Source organism: Pleuronectes platessa, chromosome 2, assembly GCF_947347685.1.
Source record: "Pleuronectes platessa chromosome 2, fPlePla1.1, whole genome shotgun sequence".
Taxonomy (NCBI): Eukaryota; Metazoa; Chordata; class Actinopteri; order Pleuronectiformes; family Pleuronectidae; genus Pleuronectes; species Pleuronectes platessa.
Genome location: NC_070627.1, coordinates 28,084,665 through 28,106,755, shown reverse-complemented (window position 1 = coordinate 28,106,755; position 22,091 = coordinate 28,084,665). Strand labels below are relative to the sequence as shown.

Sequence of the window (22,091 nt, the reverse complement as noted above, 5' to 3'; positions counted from 1 at the left end):
TTAAGAGTAGGCTTAAAACCTTCCTTTTTGATAAAGCTTATAGTTAGAGCTGGTCCAGGCTTGATCCAGGCTAGTTATGCTGCCAAAGGTCTAGAAGGTCGCACGGAACTTCTCTTTCCAGCTTCTCCTTCTTCTTCTCCATCCTTATCACATCAAAGTAAGTCATATCTCATCAATACATGTTTGTGACTTGACCCCTTCCCCGGAGTCCCTTTGCCTTATCGCCCGCAGATCCAGGGCCGCAGCTGTGGCCCCAACATCATGATTACGATTTGTGGATCGCGAATCAGACAACTTAATGGTGGATCCAGTATGACGGATTCTGTATTGTGCTGGCTGATCATAATAATAATGGCGGATCCTTTATCGCGTTGGATTCAGATAATGGTGGTGGACCACGACCAAGGTGGCAGCTGATGATGGATCCTAATTTGCGGCAGTGGACAATGACTGTGGACCATAGTGGCATCCGATCTTGATGGTGGATCATGATCTTGCTGGCTGCTGACCATAGACTATGATTTCTCCTCAGATACTTGACCTTCAAGTATCTGACCTTCAGTTATCCTTCAAAATGTTTACCTTCATCAATGCTGCTAAAACCTTTATCCTGATGATGTTTTCCTACACCTGACATCTATTGCACTTCTGTCCGTCCTGGGAGAGGGATCCCTCACATGTGGCTCTCTCTGAGGTTTCTATGTATTTTTACCCTGTTAAAAGGGTTTTTAGTAGTTTTTACTTACTCTTGTTGAGGGTTAAAGGCAGAGGATGTCACACCATGTTAAAGCCCTATGAGACAAATTGTGATTGGTGAATATTGGCTATACAAATAAAATTTGATTGATTGATTATGGGAACATCTCTACTTAGTTATTAGTCTTTGATCATATACCAAGAGTTTTGTGTCTGCTTTGTGCTTGGTTTACTCACTCACTTTTGCTGATGACGGAGCAGGTCTTAAGATTCTTTTCTCTCATTTTGTCATCAAACTTCTGAACTTCTAATATGCCTCCCCTAAATTTCGGTTAGCAGAAACAATAAAGTTTATGTGCATTCGAACATATTTTTTACTTTTGTTTTTTTTTCATAAAAACATATCAGTTGTCCCCGGTCAGATGACCCTTCAAACTAATTTAAACATATAAGAAATATATATATACAACATAATAATTATCATCTACAAGATGGCAGAGTACAGATCCACCAATAAATACGAACACATTATGACAGTATAACACATGGTGGTGAAGTGAAGGGGATTGTGACTCCCTATCCTCCTCCGCAGTTCTGCTCAGACTCCAGAGTGGAAACAGTGCCCTCTCCCTGGGATAAATGGTCAGTTCACCCAAAACCCTAAGAGAAAAAAGAAGTGAAGCCATGGTCTTGCACAGTACTACTTCTGAACCAGGAGATGGCGCCCTAGTCATATAGAGCTTCCCTCGTGGCTTCCATACAGAGGTCACCACTGAGCTAATGGCAGGTTTAACATGTAAACATGCATTTGCACCTGCACTCATATAAATCTTCAAAGATAGTGACATTTTGTTGACAGTATAAGTAATAATAACCCTTATGATGTTTAGCTGAAATATATATGGATGATCATATTGTTACTATAATCCGTTTTCTATTTTCCCTGCTGAGTCTCGACCCGCCTCCGTCTGACCTTTTTGCCCTAACTGCATGCAGTTCGTGCAAGACCTTGTATGCTCACTAACCCACAAACACAACACACGTAGTTTAAAAAGGTTTATAATTAACTGGTGCTGGATTAGAAACTGTTTTCTGACCTACATGATCAGCTTAAATCTGATCACAGATCAGCACAGAACACAAACTGAACCCAAAGGTCAGCAGAGAAGAAACTGCTGGCTGTTAAAGAATGATCTAGCAGCACAATATTTCCATGCAGTGCGTTTTACTCACTGCACGTATACAAGAAGACAAGCGATCATTCACGAGTGATACTGAGCAGCACTGGAAGCTATTTACATCTACAATCACCCATGTGGGCTATACAAGCACTCACAGTGAGCATCTGCAAGACAGATTTCCATGCTAGCTTTATGAGCGTACAAATTACAGCAAATGTAAATCAAACAGTGACAGCCATAACAGAGCGATGAGAGCGACTGCAAATGTTTTGTTTCAGTTGGTTACTGCTGGGACTTGATCACATTAATAATCCTAATGGAAAGGAGACAGGGAGAAGTTTGTTCTTGTTTAAGTACATTTTATAAAACCTCACAGAGAATAATATCAACACATTGCTGATAGATAAAATGTCGGAAAATATTACACAGTATGCATTGTAATTTTTATTATAGGAGCTTTGTTCAAATAAGGTAATTCTTCATCATCAGTTGACACCAGTTCTCCAGTTTCTCTATTGTTCATGGGTACAGTTATATTTCAGTCTCGTCCTTGGGTCTGTAATTTGTGAGGTGATGACCAGGACTCATTTTCACACACTGGAGGTTAAACAAGCACTGTTGAATAGTTTTCACCCTCCACACCTGCAGCATTCAACACAGTTCTGCTAGACTCCATCAAAGACCCTGAAGAGGCTGCTTCAAGACACTAGTACTGCGAACGGGCCCAGCCCACATCCAGAACATGGTTAAACCTAACACTCCAGCCCATCCACTCCCCTCTGCATCGGCCAATTGGCCCTCATTGCGAGAGCGGATTGAGAACCGGATGGACGAAAACACGCTGAATAAAAAGCCTAAGAAGAAGGTGGAGCAGATCATTCAGGACACGGATGAGGTTATCACCAGCATCACAAATGAAGATATGGAACTAACAGATACCAACCTGCCTCTCAAGGAAAAGGAGAAGAAGTTGCTTGATGAGATTGACACTTTAAAGTCATCTTTGGTCAAAGCCAGAAATGACTTTGACAGTCAGCTGAATGCTGCAAAAGGTGAACAGGGAGGGTTGGAAACAGAGATAAAGGAGATCAAGCAGAGTTTGACAGAGAGGGAGAAAGAAGTGAAGTCACTGAATGCTCGTCTCCTACTCCAGCAGGCCGAGACTCAGTAGGTCAAAACAGAGTTGATGAAAGCCTGCGAGAAGAAGGTGGAACAGATCATCCTGGAAAAGGATCAAATCTTTGCCAGTGTCAAAACAGAGAATACAGTAATGGCAGACAGGAACCTGGAGCTCATGGCCAAGCTGAATACAACCCAATAGTAGCAGGTTGCAGGTGTAAGATCAGATAAGTTTAATTGATCTCACGGTTTTCACCTCATCTGTTACAGCAGTAGATATGAGGTAGACAAGGAAACAGATGAGAGTAGTTAGAGGCAATACAATAGGAAACAAGACAAAAAATTCAGTCTAAATGCCATTTCTGTATAGGACAGGAAAAACAACATAAAAAAAAAAAAAGAAGTGACCAGGACTCCAGCTGCAGGGAAGCTGCTCTACAGCTGACTGTAATATCTCATCCTAATGATTTGTTCAGAAAATCAACAAGAGAATAGTAATCTTCTTTGACCAAAAACAATTTGAACTCAGGCGTAAAGTGAACACAAGCTGAATTAAAAAAAATAAATGTAAAATATAAAATAAACTAGGTCTACGTTGTAGCACTGGCGGCCTCGAGCACCCGCACGTTGAAGCCTGTTGCGGTCGGTGGAGAAAACGATCGATGACCGAGCGCACTTCTCCGCGTTGCATGCGTTTTGCACACTGCGGCAAGATAAACGCTTCACTGCCTGCATCCGTCACGTGATGTCCATCCTTGCCTGCTAATTGCTCATTACGGTCCACGCTATCAAATAGCATACCACACTGTGAAAATGGTAAGTAAATCGAATGATAGTTGTAAAACAAAGCTTACTTCCTGTTGCCAGTAGGTGGCTCCATCACTATTATTACGCACAGACATATAAATCTGTTCAGGGGGCGCTCTAAATTTTGTGTCAGTTGGACAATGTTACCACAACTTAATTTTTCACACTGATCAGTAGCTGGCGCTTTGACCCTGAACAAGTATGTATTTATGGAGCTGTTCAGATCACGATTGTGATCATAGGTCAGTAGTTTGGAGCTGGTTGGATAATGCAGAATGGATTAACAAAGTACTTCCTGTTTCATGGCGAATCAGTAGGTGGCGCTATGACACAGAGGAAATATTGACACATAGAGCTGTTCAGGCTTGTACTCTTATCTAGATGTCACCAGGCAGGGACTCTTGTCTTACATCTCTAGTTTGGACTCGATTGTACCAAATATGTCAGAGATACAGAACCTCGTGTTTGGATGGCGTTTAATCAAACTTTGATGCCACGACACGGTCACACGTTGTGACGAAAAATAGATATTTTTTAATTTAGTTTTTATATCCATCTTGTTGTGATGACATTCATTTGAATTTGAAGGTGATCTGATGAAAGCCCTGGGACAAGTACTTCAAAGTAAAAATGTGGAATATGGCCAAAATGGCCACTAAATGCAAAATAGCAGGCTTCCTTTTGCGTTTTTCCAATTGCATTTACAGACTTTTTTGTTTGTCTGGTCATGATACACATGTGTATCGATTTTTGTGAAGATCGGTCAATGTGAACATGTTCCGGGGGTCTCGGGGGGTCAACATTGAACCATTTTGCAACGCCCATTGAAAATTCCTCCAGAATACGTAAATTTTCACAATTTTCTGCAAATTTTGGTAAGAATTTGAGCATGTTAAAGCCCTCAAAAAGCCAAATAATTTGCTGAATAATTATAATCCTTACAATTTCAATAGACTGTCTGTCAGTGCCTGTCAGTGCTCGGGCCTCAATTAAAAGCAAACCAATTGAAAAGAAACACGGACAGAGTGTATTAATGCAAATACATGTGTTGGGACTCATTTCTGAAGTCCACCATAAGTCTTTTTCATAGCACACATTTTGACATGTCATAGCAGTAAAGCCACAGTTGTTACTCACTGTCTAACATTAACAATGGCTGCCTTCTTAATGTGTCCCAGTGAAGGCAGCATCTTACCCCCACCATGAAATCCAAACAGCTGGTTGGATTCCAGCCACCATTCATTTTGAATTTCCTGATCTGTAAACCTTAGCTGTGGTTAAACAGCATATTGCATAAAGAAACATGAAAAGCTAAAGAAGACAATTACAGTCCAAAGTTTATGGTGGAATCAGGTTTCTCATGTTACTCAGTGGGAGCAGTTTATTGCACTGAACTTATATGTGTGCTGCTTGGTGAACAAATCACTGACAGTTCTTGCATACTGCCTCCTGCAGTCCCTTTGTCACAGAGTTTTTGACCTGCCACAGCACAGGTTTAATTCATACTGTTAATGGCTGCTTGTTCCAGGGCTCTTCTGTTGTTCATGCTGACTCTCTGGTACACTTACAAAAGTGAATATCTGTCCTTAGGCACCAGCTACAACAGCTTCTGTGCTACTGTAGAAATGCTCTATCTCAGGTTTTTATCAACCATCCCATGTTTGGGTGAGTTTCTAACTCAGAGGGATAAGGCAACTTAATTATTAAAGACTTGAGAAACTAATAACTATCTGAAGTATGTTTAAAGTATTTACACAACTGAAAACGTCTGACAGAGATGAAGGGAGCAGTAATGACTATTGTAATAACACAGATATTGCAAATAATACTACTATATGTGAGTAGGTATTTTGTATATGGAAGCAAAGTAGTTGTAATCATTGTAAGCAGTGGGTGGCTCTCATTCTCCGATATAATATTATGTAAAGCAACAAGACAATGAGGGGTGATTCAGAAAGGTTCTTCATCGCTGGTACAGCTGACGCCTCCTCAGGCTTGTAGCATCTCTGGAGAGAAAGTGTGACATCAACCATGTGAAATACAGAGCTTGTACACATCCCTGGTGAGACCGAGACGGAGAGGAGGAAGTAGGGCAAAGTGACTAATCCTTGAATCAACGGCATTTCCATCCCCCTGGACCAAGCCTGTAATCTGTGAGCCAGCCCCCCCTCCTGCGGGGACAGTCTCGGGGCTCCAGCTATTTGATGGCTGGATTAAGAGGTCAAGTGGGATCAGCCAGACATGCTGCTCTGCCTGTTGCACAACATGGTAGGTCTAATAACATCCAGTTACTGCAACATGTTCTGTAAAGGCCCCTTGCCGAGCCTGGTCAAGCCCTTTACTTTATACCTCACTGGAGATAGTGTGAGGTCAGAGGGGTCAGGAGGAAACTGTCTGAGGGAGGGTTGGAGGGTGGGGGGCTCAGGCTGTACTCCATGTCACTCCCATCCCCCCTTCTTCTACTTTCACTGTCTAATGAAGGCACAAAGGCCAACATTATAAAAAAAAGTGAAACACATTGTTTTGATTACGTGTTTCTGCATTTACACACACACATGCTATTGTTTGTTTCACATGCTCCGTCCTGCGGCTGGAATAACTGTATTAATCGCAGTTTAACATACACTGCCTCCTCCTGATGCAGTCATATTTGCTGAAAATGGCAGGGCCCTGCTGTTTTGGGAAATCACTTGACCATTTTATTGAAAATCCAGCACATTTGTGAGGTTAGTTCAGAGCTTTATATCCTTAGTAGGAACCACTGTGATTATGGCTGAATGCCACACACTGTACGAGATGTGTGCGTCTGTGTCCTCACATTTTTGGGGCATTTCAGTGACAAATTGAAGAAGACAAAGCAAACTAGATCTGAAAGATATCACAAATAAAACAGCTTAACACAAGACACGTCCGGTTGCTGAGACCTGCAGCTGATGTAACGCAGGATCTTTCTATTCAAGGAACAGGAACATTTAAGAGGAAAATGCTTGAGTTTGATATAATTTTCGACTTATTAAAGAGGTACAAGAACAACATCTGGAAGGAAAATCTCATTCAAACATGGACAGAGTTTGCCGTCATGTTTTGATGTACTGAGTAAAAATGTTGTTGATCCTCATACACAAACCTAGTTCTGATTGAAGTTTAGAATGTATGTTTTCATACGTCCTATTTGATGCATTCTTATTTCTTCTTTTAATACATTTATAACTGTATCTACAGCGTATAAGGCTGAACAATGAGAGCAGGGCAATTCCCTTTTTGAAGATGCATTTATCACTATTTTATATCAATAATGGATAAATTCAATAAATAAGAAAAGAATCAGGTTTGCACAGACAATTACGACTGTGGAGTTCCCCTCAGCCCTGCAGAGCATTTCAGCCTCCTCCATCAATATTTCTTCCAGCTGCAAGAGGCTGGTGTAGACCAAAGCAGAGCTCATAGAAGGGTAACTCCAATCCAGTGGCTGAGACAGGATTAATGAGTGTTAATGTGAACAGGCCAAATGTCAATTAATGATTCCCAGTAGCAAAAAATCGGTCACAAATTATAGTAATTTTTTTAATTTAAAATTAAAGGGGACATGTTATGAAAATTTCACTTTTGTAGTGCTTCTACACGTTAATTTGGGTATCTGGCATGTCTACCGTCCCAAAAACTCTGAAAAAAAACAACTCCCACGACTTGTTGTGGTTCCTCTATGTCAGAAACGATACGCTAGAGTGCGTCGAATGGGATTACGACCGAAATAAACGTCCTAGTCACACCATGCCCATTAGTAGGGAGTCTCGCTACATGGCCTTGGATGAGTGAGCTAACCCTAGCCGGGCTCCAACGGCCCGGCCCGGCTCCCCGACTAGCTTTAGCTCGCGAGCTAACCGGGCCGATGGAGCCCGGCTAGCGTTAGCTCGCTGCTGCTACCCGTCAGACATTTAAGTGGCCGCATAAACAAGGGACCCCCGGGACACCTCTAAACGTTGACTCAACAGTGTGGAAGGATGCTGCTGCTGCGCCAGCTCAGGCTCCCACTGCTCCCACTGCGGGGCTGCGTTGGGGAGCTGGGGCTCTCGCAGCCAGGCTCACCGGGGTGAGGGGGGCGGGGCAATCAAAACAGGTCAATCTGAGGAGGGCTGTTTTAGACAGGGTAAAAAGGTGCTGTTTTAAATGATCCTTGTGGTATTTTGACCAAAATATGTTACAGACATTTCATTAAGACCCCAAGGAACCATATCAAATGTGGTAAAACGGGCATAATATGTCCCCTTTAAGTGAACACACAGAAGTGTTCTCGAATACCAGTCATTTTGTTTAAGCAAGAGTACTCATCATGCAGAAGGTTGTATGCACACATCATATTAGATTATTGTCACTATATTAACATTTAGCAGCATTTTGATGATGGAACTGGCAGAAGTAGAGCTACTTTTATTTTGTATCGGGTATTTTAATCTAAGGATGCATGATACGTCACATGTAAACTAAATCTGTTTCCCTCTAAAATACTCTAAACTAGAAGAATCATACTTGAATAAATTACTATAACATTACTATAACAACATATTGTTGCCAGAATACTATTACTGCTGAATATGTTGCTTTGTACTTGATGTGGTTTAATGAGATAAAATGTTTCCATGTGAAACAGCTGTTTGTTACTGTAGGTGATGTTTATTTAACCCTGTCACCATGTCAGCAATATTTTTTTCTCAACAGGAATACAGTCTCAGAACAAATCCCCATTGGTACAGAAATAGACTTTCCATTAAACACTTACATAATGAGCATGGAGAGATGGAATCATTTAGAATATGGTTTCACAGGTGATAAAATGTGGAAAGGTGGAGAAGTAAAAGTCTGCCACCTCTGAGTCAACTGTGTTTATACACCTACACTAAGTGCAGCTGCCCTTCCCAAAATAACTATCTCTCTCACTCTCTCTCTCCTGGCCATCACATGTCTCTGAAAATGTCGGAGCGACTGCATGTTCAAGAACGACCTGACGCCTCCGAAACACTTCCTGTCAGTAAAGAACAGTGGAGACATTTGAGGAAGGATTTCTGTCATTCTTGATCTTGCCGCACCACAAGGTCCTTTGGGTGGGTGATCCGGAGCTTTCGATCATATAACATCACCTTCAGCCCGGTTGTCATGAAACTAAAGAATTGAATCAAAATATTGAAATGCCATAATTCAGTTTGTTTAATGGAGCTTTATTTCAGATTTCTAGGTCCATATCAGTATAAAATGAAAACAAAATAAATAGATTACAAAATATAGAAGAAAAATATAGAAAATCCCCAAGCGGTGAGTACCTTGTGCCCCTCAGTGTTGTCTCAGTATATTGTATTGTTATATTTCCTTGCGGTTGTATTGCATGTTTACTTATTATAATGTTTACTGATGTCTAGTTTTGGACTGTCCTCATGCTGTAACACAGCAGATTTCCCCGTTTTGGGACTCATCTTATCTGTGATCTGTGTGTGTGTGATTTTAGTGATGGGACTCTGACTTGCCCAGTTGGACTTGAGTCCAGACATCAACCAATATTGTTTTATTAGAGACAACAAATAAGCCCCAGGCTCCCCTTTTCCCAGCTTGTACTATTTTTTATGTCATCTATATGTCGTTTGTTTTTTAACTTTATCAACTGTAAAAAACTACCTCGATTTAAGACTATGCTTATTTTACAGAATCCTTCAGATAAAATCTGAATATGAATCTGATCTGTTTCATACTGGGATCCTCAACATGATCAAACAGGGATTCCTGGCCCCGTCCTATGCGCTTGTTGTCTCTGGTGCTGACAGGTCACAACTGTGCGGCCCACATGTTGTTCCACGCAGCGCAGTGTCAGTGAGACTGACAGACCGGACGACCCGCCTCCATCCCAGCACGGCCGTCCAATGAGGCTGCGGAGCGGGGACGAGCCTTCAGTAGCAGCAGCCCCTCATTTCTCACTACAGCACCTCAGGAGCACACTGGCAGTCATGTGACGGTCATATAGTACAACTCGGTGAGCGATCAGTCCAGACGTACGCTGCTGCTGCTGCTGCTGTATGGAGAGCCTCAAGGTTAAATCCTGCTCCGGTTACACACTGCGGATATAAATAAGCCCCCCGCGCCTTTTGCATTGGGAATGTATTTGCTTTGAGGTGAGTGCAGAGCTTTATTCTCCCCGTTCGCGGCTCCGGGCTGCAGCGTGCGCGTGTTTCCTCTCCGTGCCACAGCCCGTGCTGCAGCAGCCTGGACGAAAACATGTTTACGTTGAGAGCGGAGACGCGCGCCAACCCGCCGTGCGTTAAGACGCGCGGCCGGAGCCCAGCGCACGGTCAGGACAACACGGGGCTCGGTCAGTGTGCAGCCAGCGGGTCAGTGGCTCCACAGGAGGCTCTCATGTGGCTGTGCAGAAGATTAACGACACGATGTAAATGAATGAACCGAGTTTGGCTCTCGGAGCTGCTGATCCACGCTGCCTGAGAAACGTGGCCGCTGGAGCAGAGCACTGTTATGTAATTGTTGTTGTTATCCAAACATAGGTAGATCATATTTTGTTGAGATGAACCAGCATAGATGATATATCATTTGTACTTATAAATCTTTTAATATACATTTGAATAATAAAAATAACTTGTCCATGACCATCCGGGGGGAAAAAAAACATCACATGTGGCCCAACCTGCATTCTGCACCCACATATTTCTCTCTTGGTGACGTGGCTGCTGTAATGCTCTGTAATAGTCCCGTACAGGCGGCTGATTTGTGCAGCACACTGCTGCCTACTGCCCCATGCGTGTTTTCTGATAATAATGTTGACAGTGTTTTTTTCTCCCCCTCAGCTTGGGTTTACTCTCGGTCACTGAGACCGTGTAGGGGCCCCTTGAAAGGGGGGAGGAAGCGGGAGGGTGGATAAGGGAGGGGGGTATGACCGACTATCTCTGGAAAATAACCTATGAATTCCACAGTAAGACATCATCAAATTGCGATGAAGTGGAAGAAGATAGTGTAATTTCTATAAACAAATATAAACTACTGATCTTTAAGAAATTTAAACTGGCCACCATAAAGAAGATAAGAAACATCCAGACACAAATAACAAGGAGATTAAAAAGTATGAAGCTAAACAATATTAAAAGAAAATCACTTATATTAGGAAAAGAAGACGACTTTAAGTAGCATGCAGTGAATAAAACTCTTGAAATGTGTGATAGGAAAGTAAAGTAAAGCCTCTATTGATGTATTATTAGTCTGACTTAGTCTGGCTGTGGGTATAAACTCGTCATATGGTGACAATTTCAGGTGCATTCTCCTCCTCTTCTGCGTTTGACCACTAGTTTTCAATATGCTCTTCACTATGGAGATCTCCAAGCTGCAGTTACAGACCTACAATATATGTCTTTTACCTACTCTCTCAAATCGCAGTGGGCAACATCACTGCATCACGTGGTGAGTGCTGCCAAAGACCCAAAACAACTGTGATTGTTTCAATAAATAAAAGCAAGACAGAGAATTTCCCCCATAGCAGAGGGATATTGGGTGCAGATCTTTCAGGTGTGGAGTTGTGGACGTACAAAACTAGGGAAATGTAGATGAAATAGTGCCAACATTATCAACATGTATTTCTAATGTGTATGAATGCACTTTAAAAATTTACCTCAATATTGTCATTTTGAGAACATCACTTTTTGTTAGACTATCCATAGCTAATATATCCTCAATAAGGGGTCAAGCTATTCAACGGTTAACTGTTCAAGTGATGCTTAAGAGTCGTCTGTGCACGCCGCTTACTTAGACCGAGAGTTATGTTTATTGTTATTCTAGCAGCCATAGTCATTATGATGCAAGTAAAGGAGGAAGTTAACGAACATAATATATAGGGAAAAAAAGTGGATAGATTTAACACAAGACTTTTTCCCTCAGGAGGACATTTAAATTTCAGTGTTTCGTTACTCAATGACCATTCCATATCCTTAACCAGGTGCTTGTTGTTGTTACCATGGTGATGAATGTCTGGTACGCCTGCTGCTGTTATGCTCCTGTGGATCATGTCCAAGGGTGGACGACCTACAATGTGCTTTGTCATTGATATTATGACTTGGCTGTAGAGTGTACTGCCTAACAGATGGATTGAAGGAAATGGCACCTTGTCAGGCATTTTTCAAGATTTTCCAAAACTCGTTTTTTAGGTCAGGCCATATTTAAAATTTGAGCAGCAGGCCCTTGTGGGATCAAGATTAACAGATTTCTTTCTGTCTGTGTTTTTTTCTATTTAGAGAAGTGTATCCTGACTGGAGACCTTGGATGTTTCGTTTACTTTTTCCACTCTGAGAGAGAACGCCAGGTGTTTCACTATCCCACACGTTTGGGAAAAGTGACCTTGGTGACCTGGGTGTGTTTGGCCTGACTTTCTCTGAATCTAACACGAAACTGAGGTTTGGCACTAGCCAGGAATGGTAGATAACTTTCCTGCGAGCAAGGAGATTTTTCTTCCTCACAGTGGCTCTCCACCGACCTACTGGCTGTCTGACATGGTGACAGTCCTGGGGTCCTACCAGGTCATGCCGTCACCGCTTTCGGAGGACGACCTGAGCGAATCGTCCAGCCCTCGTTCCTGCTCCAGCCCAGACTCCCAATTGCTCAGCTCAAGCTATGGCAGCAACTCCAGTGCTGAGAGCCAGGATAGCATCCTGGACCACCTGCTGTCCCAAGCCTCTTTAGGAGGTGCCAACAGTGTCCCGGCAGGGTCTGTGACACCTATACCTTTATCCACTTTGCTCTGGGACTCAAGGAGAGATGAGCCCTCCAAATGTGGGCCTGTGAAGGAGGAACATTTAGATTTTCTCAACTGGTCCAATGTGAAGACAGAAGAAGGACTTGTAGGGTCCTTTCAGCCCACTCTGGAAGAAATTGAAGAATTCCTGGAGGAGAATATGGATGTGGTGACAATGAAGCAGGAGATCCGAGAGGGTTGCTCAGAGATGGGAGTGGGACTGGAGGAAGCTCTTGGTCTAGACGTTGGTCTGGAGTGGTGCAGGGAGGCATCCTCTGATTATAAGGTAGAATCAGAGACAAAGTATTCAGACCAAACTGTCCCAACCTCCAGCAACACTGACCTGGCCACTGGTGCCTCCAGTGAGACCAAAGCTACATTAGTTAACTCCACACATGAATCCAGAACTGGGACCAAGTATACACCAGTCAAGAAACCTTCATCAGGGGACAGTGGAAAGCCTGTCGTCCTACAGATTCAGCCCCTTCAAATCAAGCAGGAGCCCACAGTGGTACCTCTTGCCCCAGTAGCAGAGCCACCACAGCCTCCCCCAGCAACAGACGTCAAAATTGCACAGTTGCTAGTCAACATCCAAGGTCAGACATTTGCGCTTGTGCCCCACATCGTGCCATCACCTAACTTTAACATCTCCTCCAAGTTTGTACGCATTGCTCCTGTCCCAATCGCAGCCAAGCCGCTGGGGCTTGAGGATTGCTCAGCCAGCCAGGGTTCGGGGATTCTTGTTGGAGGTCAAAAGTTCCAGAAGAATCCAGTGGCAGATCTGATCAAAATGCACAAATGCACCTTTCCTGGCTGCACCAAGATGTACACCAAGAGTAGCCACCTCAAGGCACACCTGAGGAGGCACACGGGGGAAAAGCCTTTCGCCTGCAACTGGCAGGGCTGTGGATGGAGGTGGGTACTGTGGAGGGAAGAGTGAACTGAGTGATTGAATGTGTTTCTTCATAGGTCTTCACATGCAGGCCACTGTTTGACAAAATTAAACATTCACCTCACAGACACATTGATATCTGCCCATGCACAACTCCTTCCTCACCACAGCTTTTAATGTTTATGTGTTTGTTATCTAAGAAGATTACAATAGGTGATTGACTCATATTTATGACTGGTTATAAAAAGCTTGTTTAAGATTTGTTTATTCACAGAACTGAGCAATAACACCAGTAAGCAGTTTTAAACCCCTGTTTAAAAGAGTCTTAACCCCCATTACTTGGCGTGTCCTATCTGGAGGCAACAGTAATTATATGTCAGGGGGACATGTGTATATGCTGTGCAAAGTGTCATGTTGCTAGTGCAGAATTTAACTGACTCTTGAACTGACTTGTGACATTGAGGGACATTAGTTCCCCTCCCCAAGACACACACACACACACACCCACACAAAATCCACTAGTTAACATGAATGTCATTAGTGTTAATATGGAAGACTTTCCTGTCCTTCTGTCTGTGGCGTGTCTATTTCATGTTTCAGCAATGATGAAGAAACATAAAGTTAGTCAAGGGTCTTTGATAGAAAAGCCAAGAAAAAGCCCTGCCTCTCTTTTTACTAAGCACCAGAGCTGAAGAGCTCTTGGCAGCTGTCATGCAGCCTTGTAAGTGTTACTTGCGATAATGTAAGGAGGTGGCCTTGGGTGCGCAATCACACTTCTTCTCAGGCGGCACGATATCTAGAATGTGCAAGAATAGCTGGGGTGCCATTTTTTTAAGGATGTAAACTAAATCTGGGACAGAGCATATGGGCTGGAGTCACATTGGGCACAACACCGGAACCTCCTGTTGAGACCCGACAGCTGTGCAATTGCTGGGGCAGTCGGAGTGCACGTGTATGTGTATTTTTTAATTTGCTAATTATAAAGCAGCAAGATCTTTTTGGAACCTGCTGTGTGCATTGGAAAGATGCAGAGAGACAACTTGGGCATCTTCATCAGTGAGACAACTCTGCTCATTAAAATGTCTTGAGTTGACATCAGGGCAGTCAGTGAGACTGGATAGAATGCACGTTTACTTGTAGCCTTTTGTTCAGATTTCTACTGATATTGTATTTTGCCGCAATTCTATAAATTAAAAATGTATAATATTTATATTCTTCAGCTCATGTCGAACAACATACATGCCAACAGGATACCTGCGATAGGCCAATATTGGCTAATGTCTGTTTCTCCACTCTCCAGGAAACTGATAACACGTGTTAAAAGATATGATAGCAGATTAAGAAGATTATTGCATGACGTCACACAGCTATTTCTATAAAATGCAGAATCAATCACCAGTTAACAGCTCGCTAACAGTTACCCAAAATCTTCAAAAGGAACGATTTCAATCAGAATGAAAAAACATGTGCGTGCAGCTATTTATAAACCCTTGTTTGCATGCAGGTACTGGCTGATCATTAATATCCCATAAAAGATTGATGTAGGTCCAAAGAACCCAACTGGCAACCTGCCACTTGTTCTTGTCATGCTGCACAAGTGTGTCCCAATACATGAGCGGAGAAATCTGTGTGGTAGTAATCCAGGCTGTGTGCTCCAACTAACAAAGGGCTCTTGTCTGTAGACAAAAGGCAGGATCTAGTTTGGATGGAAGTGAGCGTGTGTGTGAGAACCAGTGTGTGTGTGTGTGTGTGTGTGTGTGTGTGTGTGTATAACTCACTGTATGTGATGGGCTAAATGAGGGGGCCAGCCAAAGGGAAAAAGGGCTGGGAAAAGTCTGTGAGATGCAAGCGACTAGAGTTTGCAGCCGGGGGTGTAAGTGAGATTTTCAGTTTTGCACACAATCACTTGAAGGGGTGAGTGAGGAAGTGGAGCGAACAAACAAAAAGTGTTGAATAGTAACCATGACTGTGGACTGGGAACGTCCAGGCGGCCATACTGCATGAAAGGGAAGAGAGGGATCAGTCAGGGTTCCACACATAGGGGAGGAACAGGGAGGGAATGGTCCGATGGAAAGATGAACTGATTGTGCTACTGTATAATTAAATCTATAACAACATCAGAAGATCTACTTCCTAAAATGTTTATTTCAAGTTTAGTAGATGATGTTACTGGTTAGATTAGGTCTAAATATTGTCAGAACATAGACAACATTAATCAGGATCCTACCATTTTGTAAATATTGGTGTCTGTTAATTGGTCAGGAAGATTCATAATGTTTTTAAATTAATTATTATTAACTTTATTTACTGAGCTTATGGTGCCCTATTATTCTGAACAGTTTTTGGTTATTGACCCTCATTCTGTGAAGTGATTTGTATTGTGCTACAGCCTCTACATGAGAAGATGATTCGTCATGACACTATTCCTGTTGCAGTTGTAATGACACTGGGACAAAATGTGATTTACAGTGGACTCATTGAGGATCCGTCTTTTTTCTATCTAAGTTGAAGTATGGAGCGGTTTTAGAATAACATATTAATAATAACTGTTAATTAAGTATTTTTAATCATAATAAGTTAATTTATTCTTGAGTTATGTCCAACAATGGGTCATGAGATCACAGTGACCTTGAATTGTGACTTTTAACCAACAAATTCTAATCATGTCATCCTTGAGAGAAAGTGCTTCTCCGGACGTAATCCAACTGCCACTGGGCATGTTGTGAGGTCACATGGACCTTGTCTTATGAAATTTGACCACCAAAATCAAATGGGTTTGATCTGAAAGTGAAAAATTCCATCACAATATTTGTGCCATCGCGTTCATGAGACTGGCATGGAGGGAGGGAGAGACAACCCCAAAACATAACGTCAGGAGGCATAAAAACGATAAGTTGTGCCCAGGTTGTTTGATACAGAGCAGGACATCATCAAGCCCACGTGTTGTTACTCAACTGCTTCAAGCTGACTGTTGTAGGACCGAAGCCAGGGTCTCCGTTGGTTGCGTTGGATGAGCTAATGTGTGTGTGTTTGTGCTTTTGTGTGAGTTGACATGAATTTCCCTCCTGCCTCCTTCTCCAGATCACTCTGCAGTGTCTGCCTTTATGGATGCATTTAATCTGCAGAAATCTATAGACAGTCTTTCAGACTTTAGCTCACATGAGATGGAAACAAATCCCTTTAATAGAGAGCAAGCAGCTTTAAATGGATGCCGTTGGGACTGAGAGCGGATGAAGCGTTATAAATCCTGTCATTGTTTTGTTCTCTTACATAGCAACAGATCCGAACCAGATGTTGGAATGTCAGGCTTCAGAGTGGCAGTGGCTGTGTTACTCTTAAACATAATGAGACCATCCATACAAACTACGTGGATCAGTTTGTAGATCAGATTGGGATGCACGTGGCTTACTGGAAAGCAGTGCATGATTTAAAACAGTTGGTTATGCCAGCAACCTCTTTATTTTCATGTATGAAATTTCATCCCACATCCATCCTGCGGTGATGACGCTGGCTACTCGCTCCACAGTACAGTTAATATATCCTGTGATGTTTGTGCTGCTTCCCAAGGGATCCAACCATACAGTTAGTTATTTGAGAATAAGAACTAGCAGGCATGGGGTAGGTGTTTCGGGGTGCTATACGAATGTTATTACTGGCTGTGTTTCCCTGTATAAACTATTGCCTGATGCTTCGTGTATCTTTATCATGTCTATTACTGCAGGCACTTTACTCCAGCTCTGAGCCGTAACCGTGTTGTATCTGCATATGACTGAGAGTACAGCAAGTTTCTACTGCAGCTCCCCATGTGTGGTTGCTTAATTACAGTGAGGAATCATATCAATTCATCATCTTCATCATCTTGTCAGGTCAGTGGAGCAACATCTGCAGAGTGTGGCTGGGGACAGTCACTTTCAGAGAACTAGGTTGCTGGGAAGAAGCCGTGGAGCTGTTACCCCTGTGGCTCCAGCCGGAAGCGTTTTCCTCACATGCCAAACCTGCTGCTGCAACGTTTAGCTTGTCCACGAGTTACAAGCAACTTGTCGCATCAGCCTGTGATGCTTGCTCGTGAAAAATAAAATTATGCTGTAGAATCGCCTTCCTGAGAAATGGCCACTGCAGTCATTAGGGGTCCGTGTTAAGGAAAATCAGAGAGGTTGCCAGAACGCAGTACAAAATAATAGTGCGATGGAAAGTTCAAGCTTTTTATCACTTCTTGCATTATGATCTGGTGGCAACTGAGTAAAGATGAATAGTTTCCATGTGAAAAGAACAACACTTCTATCAGGAGAGACTTTGTTTGATGAATGAACAAAACAAGTGTGCTGCATCATTTAGGAACACACTATATAATGAATGGATATTGGAATATCTTTCCTTATTAGGATCCCCAGTAGCACCAGCATAAGCATACTCCCCTTTTCCTTCACACAGTTCAAGTATTAATTCTTGACAAAAACTGATATCCAATAATATGTATCATGCAGAATTCCAACTTAAATTAAATTCCAAGGAAACAGTGTTATTATATTTCTACTTTCACCTTATCCATATATTATCTTTTTCCAGTTTGCACAAAGACGCCAGTCAATTACTGTTTCAGAGTTATTTGGAGATGCCTTTTAAACTAAATATGAATCGCTCTTTAATGCTCTCCTGAACAATATGCATTGGAAATGAAGTCCACCTGACCATGGCTCTATACGTTCTGCATCATACTTGTATTAGCATTCGGGTAGCACAAACCTTCTGTCTCTAGCATATTGTGTTCGCTCGTTGTTCTGAACAAACTGCGAGAGTAACCTTTAATGCAATATGTTTGGTGATTGTGTCACAACTACATTTGTAACTTAATTCAAACAGGCAGTGGTAAATATCTTATGAACAGTTAACCAACTCAAACTATCATGCATATAAGAGCACTGTAGAGCATGATGTGACACTTTATTTTTCTGCTACTTCTCTCTTTTATTTCATTGATGCACTGGACCAAATCATAAATAGCATAAAAGTATTGGTGTTAACTCCAAACACACCTTCCCCTCCTGCCTGTGCTAAATGATTGGCTGCTGTTTAATTAATTTGAATGTGTATCCATAGCCAAAAATGTTTTAATTATTGTCCACTTCTTAAAGATATACATTTTGATCCTTGGGTCTCAGGTTAAATATAAAGTAATTCCAAGTCACAAGATCAAAGTCAAACCATCTGCTCTCAGTGTTAAAGTCAAAGGTAAATGGTTTTGTATTTATATAGCGCTTTTGTAGTCTTGATGACCATTCAAAGCGCTTTACAGTACAGTTTTACATTCACCCATTCACACACACACATTCATACAGTGCATCTATTCGCAGCACTTTGTTATTCTATGGGGGGGCCATTCTGGGTTCAGCATCTTGCCCAAGGACACTTCGGCATGCAGATGGGTCAGACTGGGGGTTGAACCGCCGACCTTCAGGGTGGAGGACGACCACTCTATCCCTCAGCCACAGCCGCCCTTAGTCAAGTGTTGTGTCTTTTATGATTTTGTCAAGTTGAATCTAAAATCATCAAATCCATGATTCCTGTTCTAGACGTCTGACTCTAAATCCACGCCTCCTTTTCTCTCTTCCAGGTTTTCACGGTCGGATGAGCTGTCCCGACACCGGCGGTCCCACTCAGGGGTCAAACCCTACCAGTGTCCTGTATGTGAGAAGAAGTTTGCCCGCAGCGACCACCTGTCAAAACACATCAAAGTCCACCGTTTTCCACGAAGCAGTCGGACAGTTCGTGCAGCAAACTGAGGCCCTGCTCGCGTCACTGGGATCTCTGGGAACCCCGGGAATGCTTGATCACTCTCATACAGACATAAACCGAATGAGCAGTGTGGGAGTGGAAATAAGTCTTGCTTTTCATTTCAGAAGTCTGTGATTGTTCTAATTTATTGTATCAAAGCCACAAGCCCAAACAGTTGACCATCCTGTCTGTATTAAGCTGGATGTTATCGCTGTTGGTATGTTTGTCCTGTCTTTATCTCCTGCCCCAGCAGAAGATAAGACATTCAGTCTGGATTATGTGGTAGACTTGGTAATAGCCTTGTCTGTCCACTCTACCTGGATAAAAACAACTGCCTTTATCGTCCTGAAAGCTGCCAACGTCTTGCACATTCCTCATGTTATGCAATGTAAAGGAAGTGTGACTCAAGTTCACTGGGATCCCCATTAGTTACTATCAGAGTCAGAATTACTCTCTCTGGGCTTCTCAGGCCTGTGAGGGGTCTTTGTCCTACTTTTGACTCTGCTTACATTTTTACGGTAACTTTGAAAACCTGCTGAGACTCAAGAGTGAGAATGACACAGCAACACAAGAAATGCAAAAAGAAAAACACAACTCAAAGGCTAAGCGCACAGTGATTGTCAAATCAGCCTTCTGATTAGTGTTAGGTGTTCTTTGTTGTCCTTTTATTAAGCTATCATATGTACCTACATGCTGGTCTTGTATTTTTATCAATTTTCTGGCCTTACTGTACCACAGAGCCAAATGGTTTTGAAAATCAGGCTTTTCAGTGTTTTCCACATGTTAATCAGGTGACTGGTGAAATGGTCTCATGCAGTGGCCCGTGTCCTTCTGTGCACAGCCACAGAACTGAATATTTCAGTCTGCCATCAGTATTTGAACAATATTTTTCTATCGACTTGACACAAAAGCTGCCTCAGCTCTGCTTTATCTGTTAATGGAGCGACTTGGAAGGCCTTCCACCTCAGCTGAGGTGACATCAGAGGACACACTACACACCATGGTGCTGAACTACCAGGAGGACAAGCTTCTGGGAAAATGTAGTCACAACCACCTTCTCGAGGCCATGACACACCTTCAAATGCCCCAAATGCTGTCAAATATTGTTTTCTATGTGTAGCACACCCCGCTGTGAATATGTAAGGGAGTGACGGTGCCGTCCATCGAAGTTCATGTATTTAAGGGGAAAACAAGCAGGGGCACATAGTGCATCATTCCTTTCATTCAATTTTTTAATTGTCAATGCTTGTGCCAACACAGGTGTTTTATCGCATCCTATGAATGTATGTAAATATGCAGGAGTGACCATCGATGCATCCGGGAAAAGACACAGAGACTATTCTGATACCATATCTTAAAACAAATGAGTGCTTGTGAAGATTTTTTAGTTTAAACCTAAATGTGTACATAAATTAACATTTCAGTACATATGAATATATTATATATTTTTTCTTTGTCCTATCCAAGATGCATTTACCAATAAAAGTGAAAAGAAGCAAAAAAGTGTCTACATCATCTTTACCAAATATTATGAGTCAAGTCGTATTATACTGACTGCTCTCAGTGCTGTTTTCTCTACTCTGCCTGTGTTGGACTCAATACATTATGTATTTCGTCTTATGTCAATGTCAACATTTTGGTGTTTCTCTGTGGGGAGTGATGAGGTCACAGCCGAGACTTCAAACTCTGTACAGCTTCTACATTGATATTCTAATCCAGTCCACATGAGCTGGCTGACTGAAAGGTAAATGTTACTCTTATTGGAATTTTATAAAAAAAATGTAAACTCCAAGTCAATGTAGGAGCTTTGCTGGAGCTTTCAGACAGAAAACACAGTCCTCATCAGCAGTGTTTGCTCTGTTACCAGGGAACCACTGATGTTCAAAGAAAATTAAACAAAACCAGGTGAACTGTGGAGCTATAAATTTGCAGGAACTTGCAAAGTTTTGCTCAGCGGCCAAAATCCCATTGGCAGAAAAATGTGTTCGACGTTTTCCATCTCGATAACTCTTCATACCTTACTCAGGCTGCTCCGGTTGCTCTGTTGTACAACACTGTCTGACACGACCCTTGAACCAGGGTCCGTTTGTAAAAGACACATCATATTACTGTTTTTACACTGGCTTCACTTTAGATACTTGTTATTGGACACGGTTTGCACTGAGACCTCCAGCCCATTTGAACCCCTGCTGACACGCACATGCCCACACTCAATACTTGTGAGAACCAGAGTGTCTTGACACATCTAATGTTGCAAGGTCGCTGACTTAGCCTCTGCAAAGACATTGAACCCCTAACCGCCCATGATGCTGAATCCATGTATCAGATTCATAATTCATCAAACACAGTGTGGAAGCATTTGACTTGACAACTGCTCACACACACAAACATACTGCACAGGAGGCTGCATCTGGTTTGGTCATGAGCTACTTTATAAAATATAGGCACATAAAGATAGTAAATACTATTATAATTGAAGATTGAGATGTATTGATCTTGGATTGGTTTCCACAAATATGCACAATGCAGCATTTGTAGTCACTTCAGCCAGAAGTCCTCCTCTCCTCTTTCCGTACTGAAATGGACAAATATTCTTGGGTTGTATTTACTTGCGTTTCCCACACAAGTATCATGAGTAAATACAAATAACGTACTAGTCAAACAAATGCAAACCTTTGCCTCCCTTTCAGTTCCGGTCCATAAGGGGGGGAATAAAAACATTTGTCTCTTGTGGCACAGCAAATCCGCAGTGTGGCTTCACTTTGGTGAACTTTGACCCAAAATATTCCCTTTTACATTTGAATATGAAAAACACGCCGAAAGATCTGGTGTGAACGCATTATAATATTTAAAT

The 22,091-nt window shown here is 42.3% G+C and overlaps 1 protein-coding gene across 1 annotated transcript; it reads left to right on the top strand.

Moving 5' to 3' along the window:
- Window positions 1-9,732: 9,732 nt before the first annotated feature.
- Window positions 9,733-20,728, top strand: LOC128448093 (Krueppel-like factor 15). Its single transcript, XM_053430645.1, has 3 exons — window positions 9,733-9,958; window positions 12,077-13,488; window positions 19,077-20,728. The coding sequence occupies exons 2-3, from the start codon at window positions 12,254-12,256 to the stop codon at window positions 19,243-19,245; spliced, it is 1,404 nt and encodes a 467-aa protein (XP_053286620.1). The 5' UTR covers window positions 9,733-9,958; window positions 12,077-12,253; the 3' UTR covers window positions 19,246-20,728.
- The last annotated feature ends 1,363 nt before the right edge of the window (window positions 20,729-22,091 follow it).

Coding starts and splice junctions, on each gene's coding strand:
- LOC128448093 (XM_053430645.1), top strand. CDS start 12,254: ATGGTAGATAACTTTCCTGCGAGCAAGGAGATTTTTCTTCCTCACAGT. Junction 13,489..19,076: donor TGGCAGGGCTGTGGATGGAG/GTGGGTACTGTG, acceptor TCTCTCTTCCAG/GTTTTCACGGTCGGATGAGC.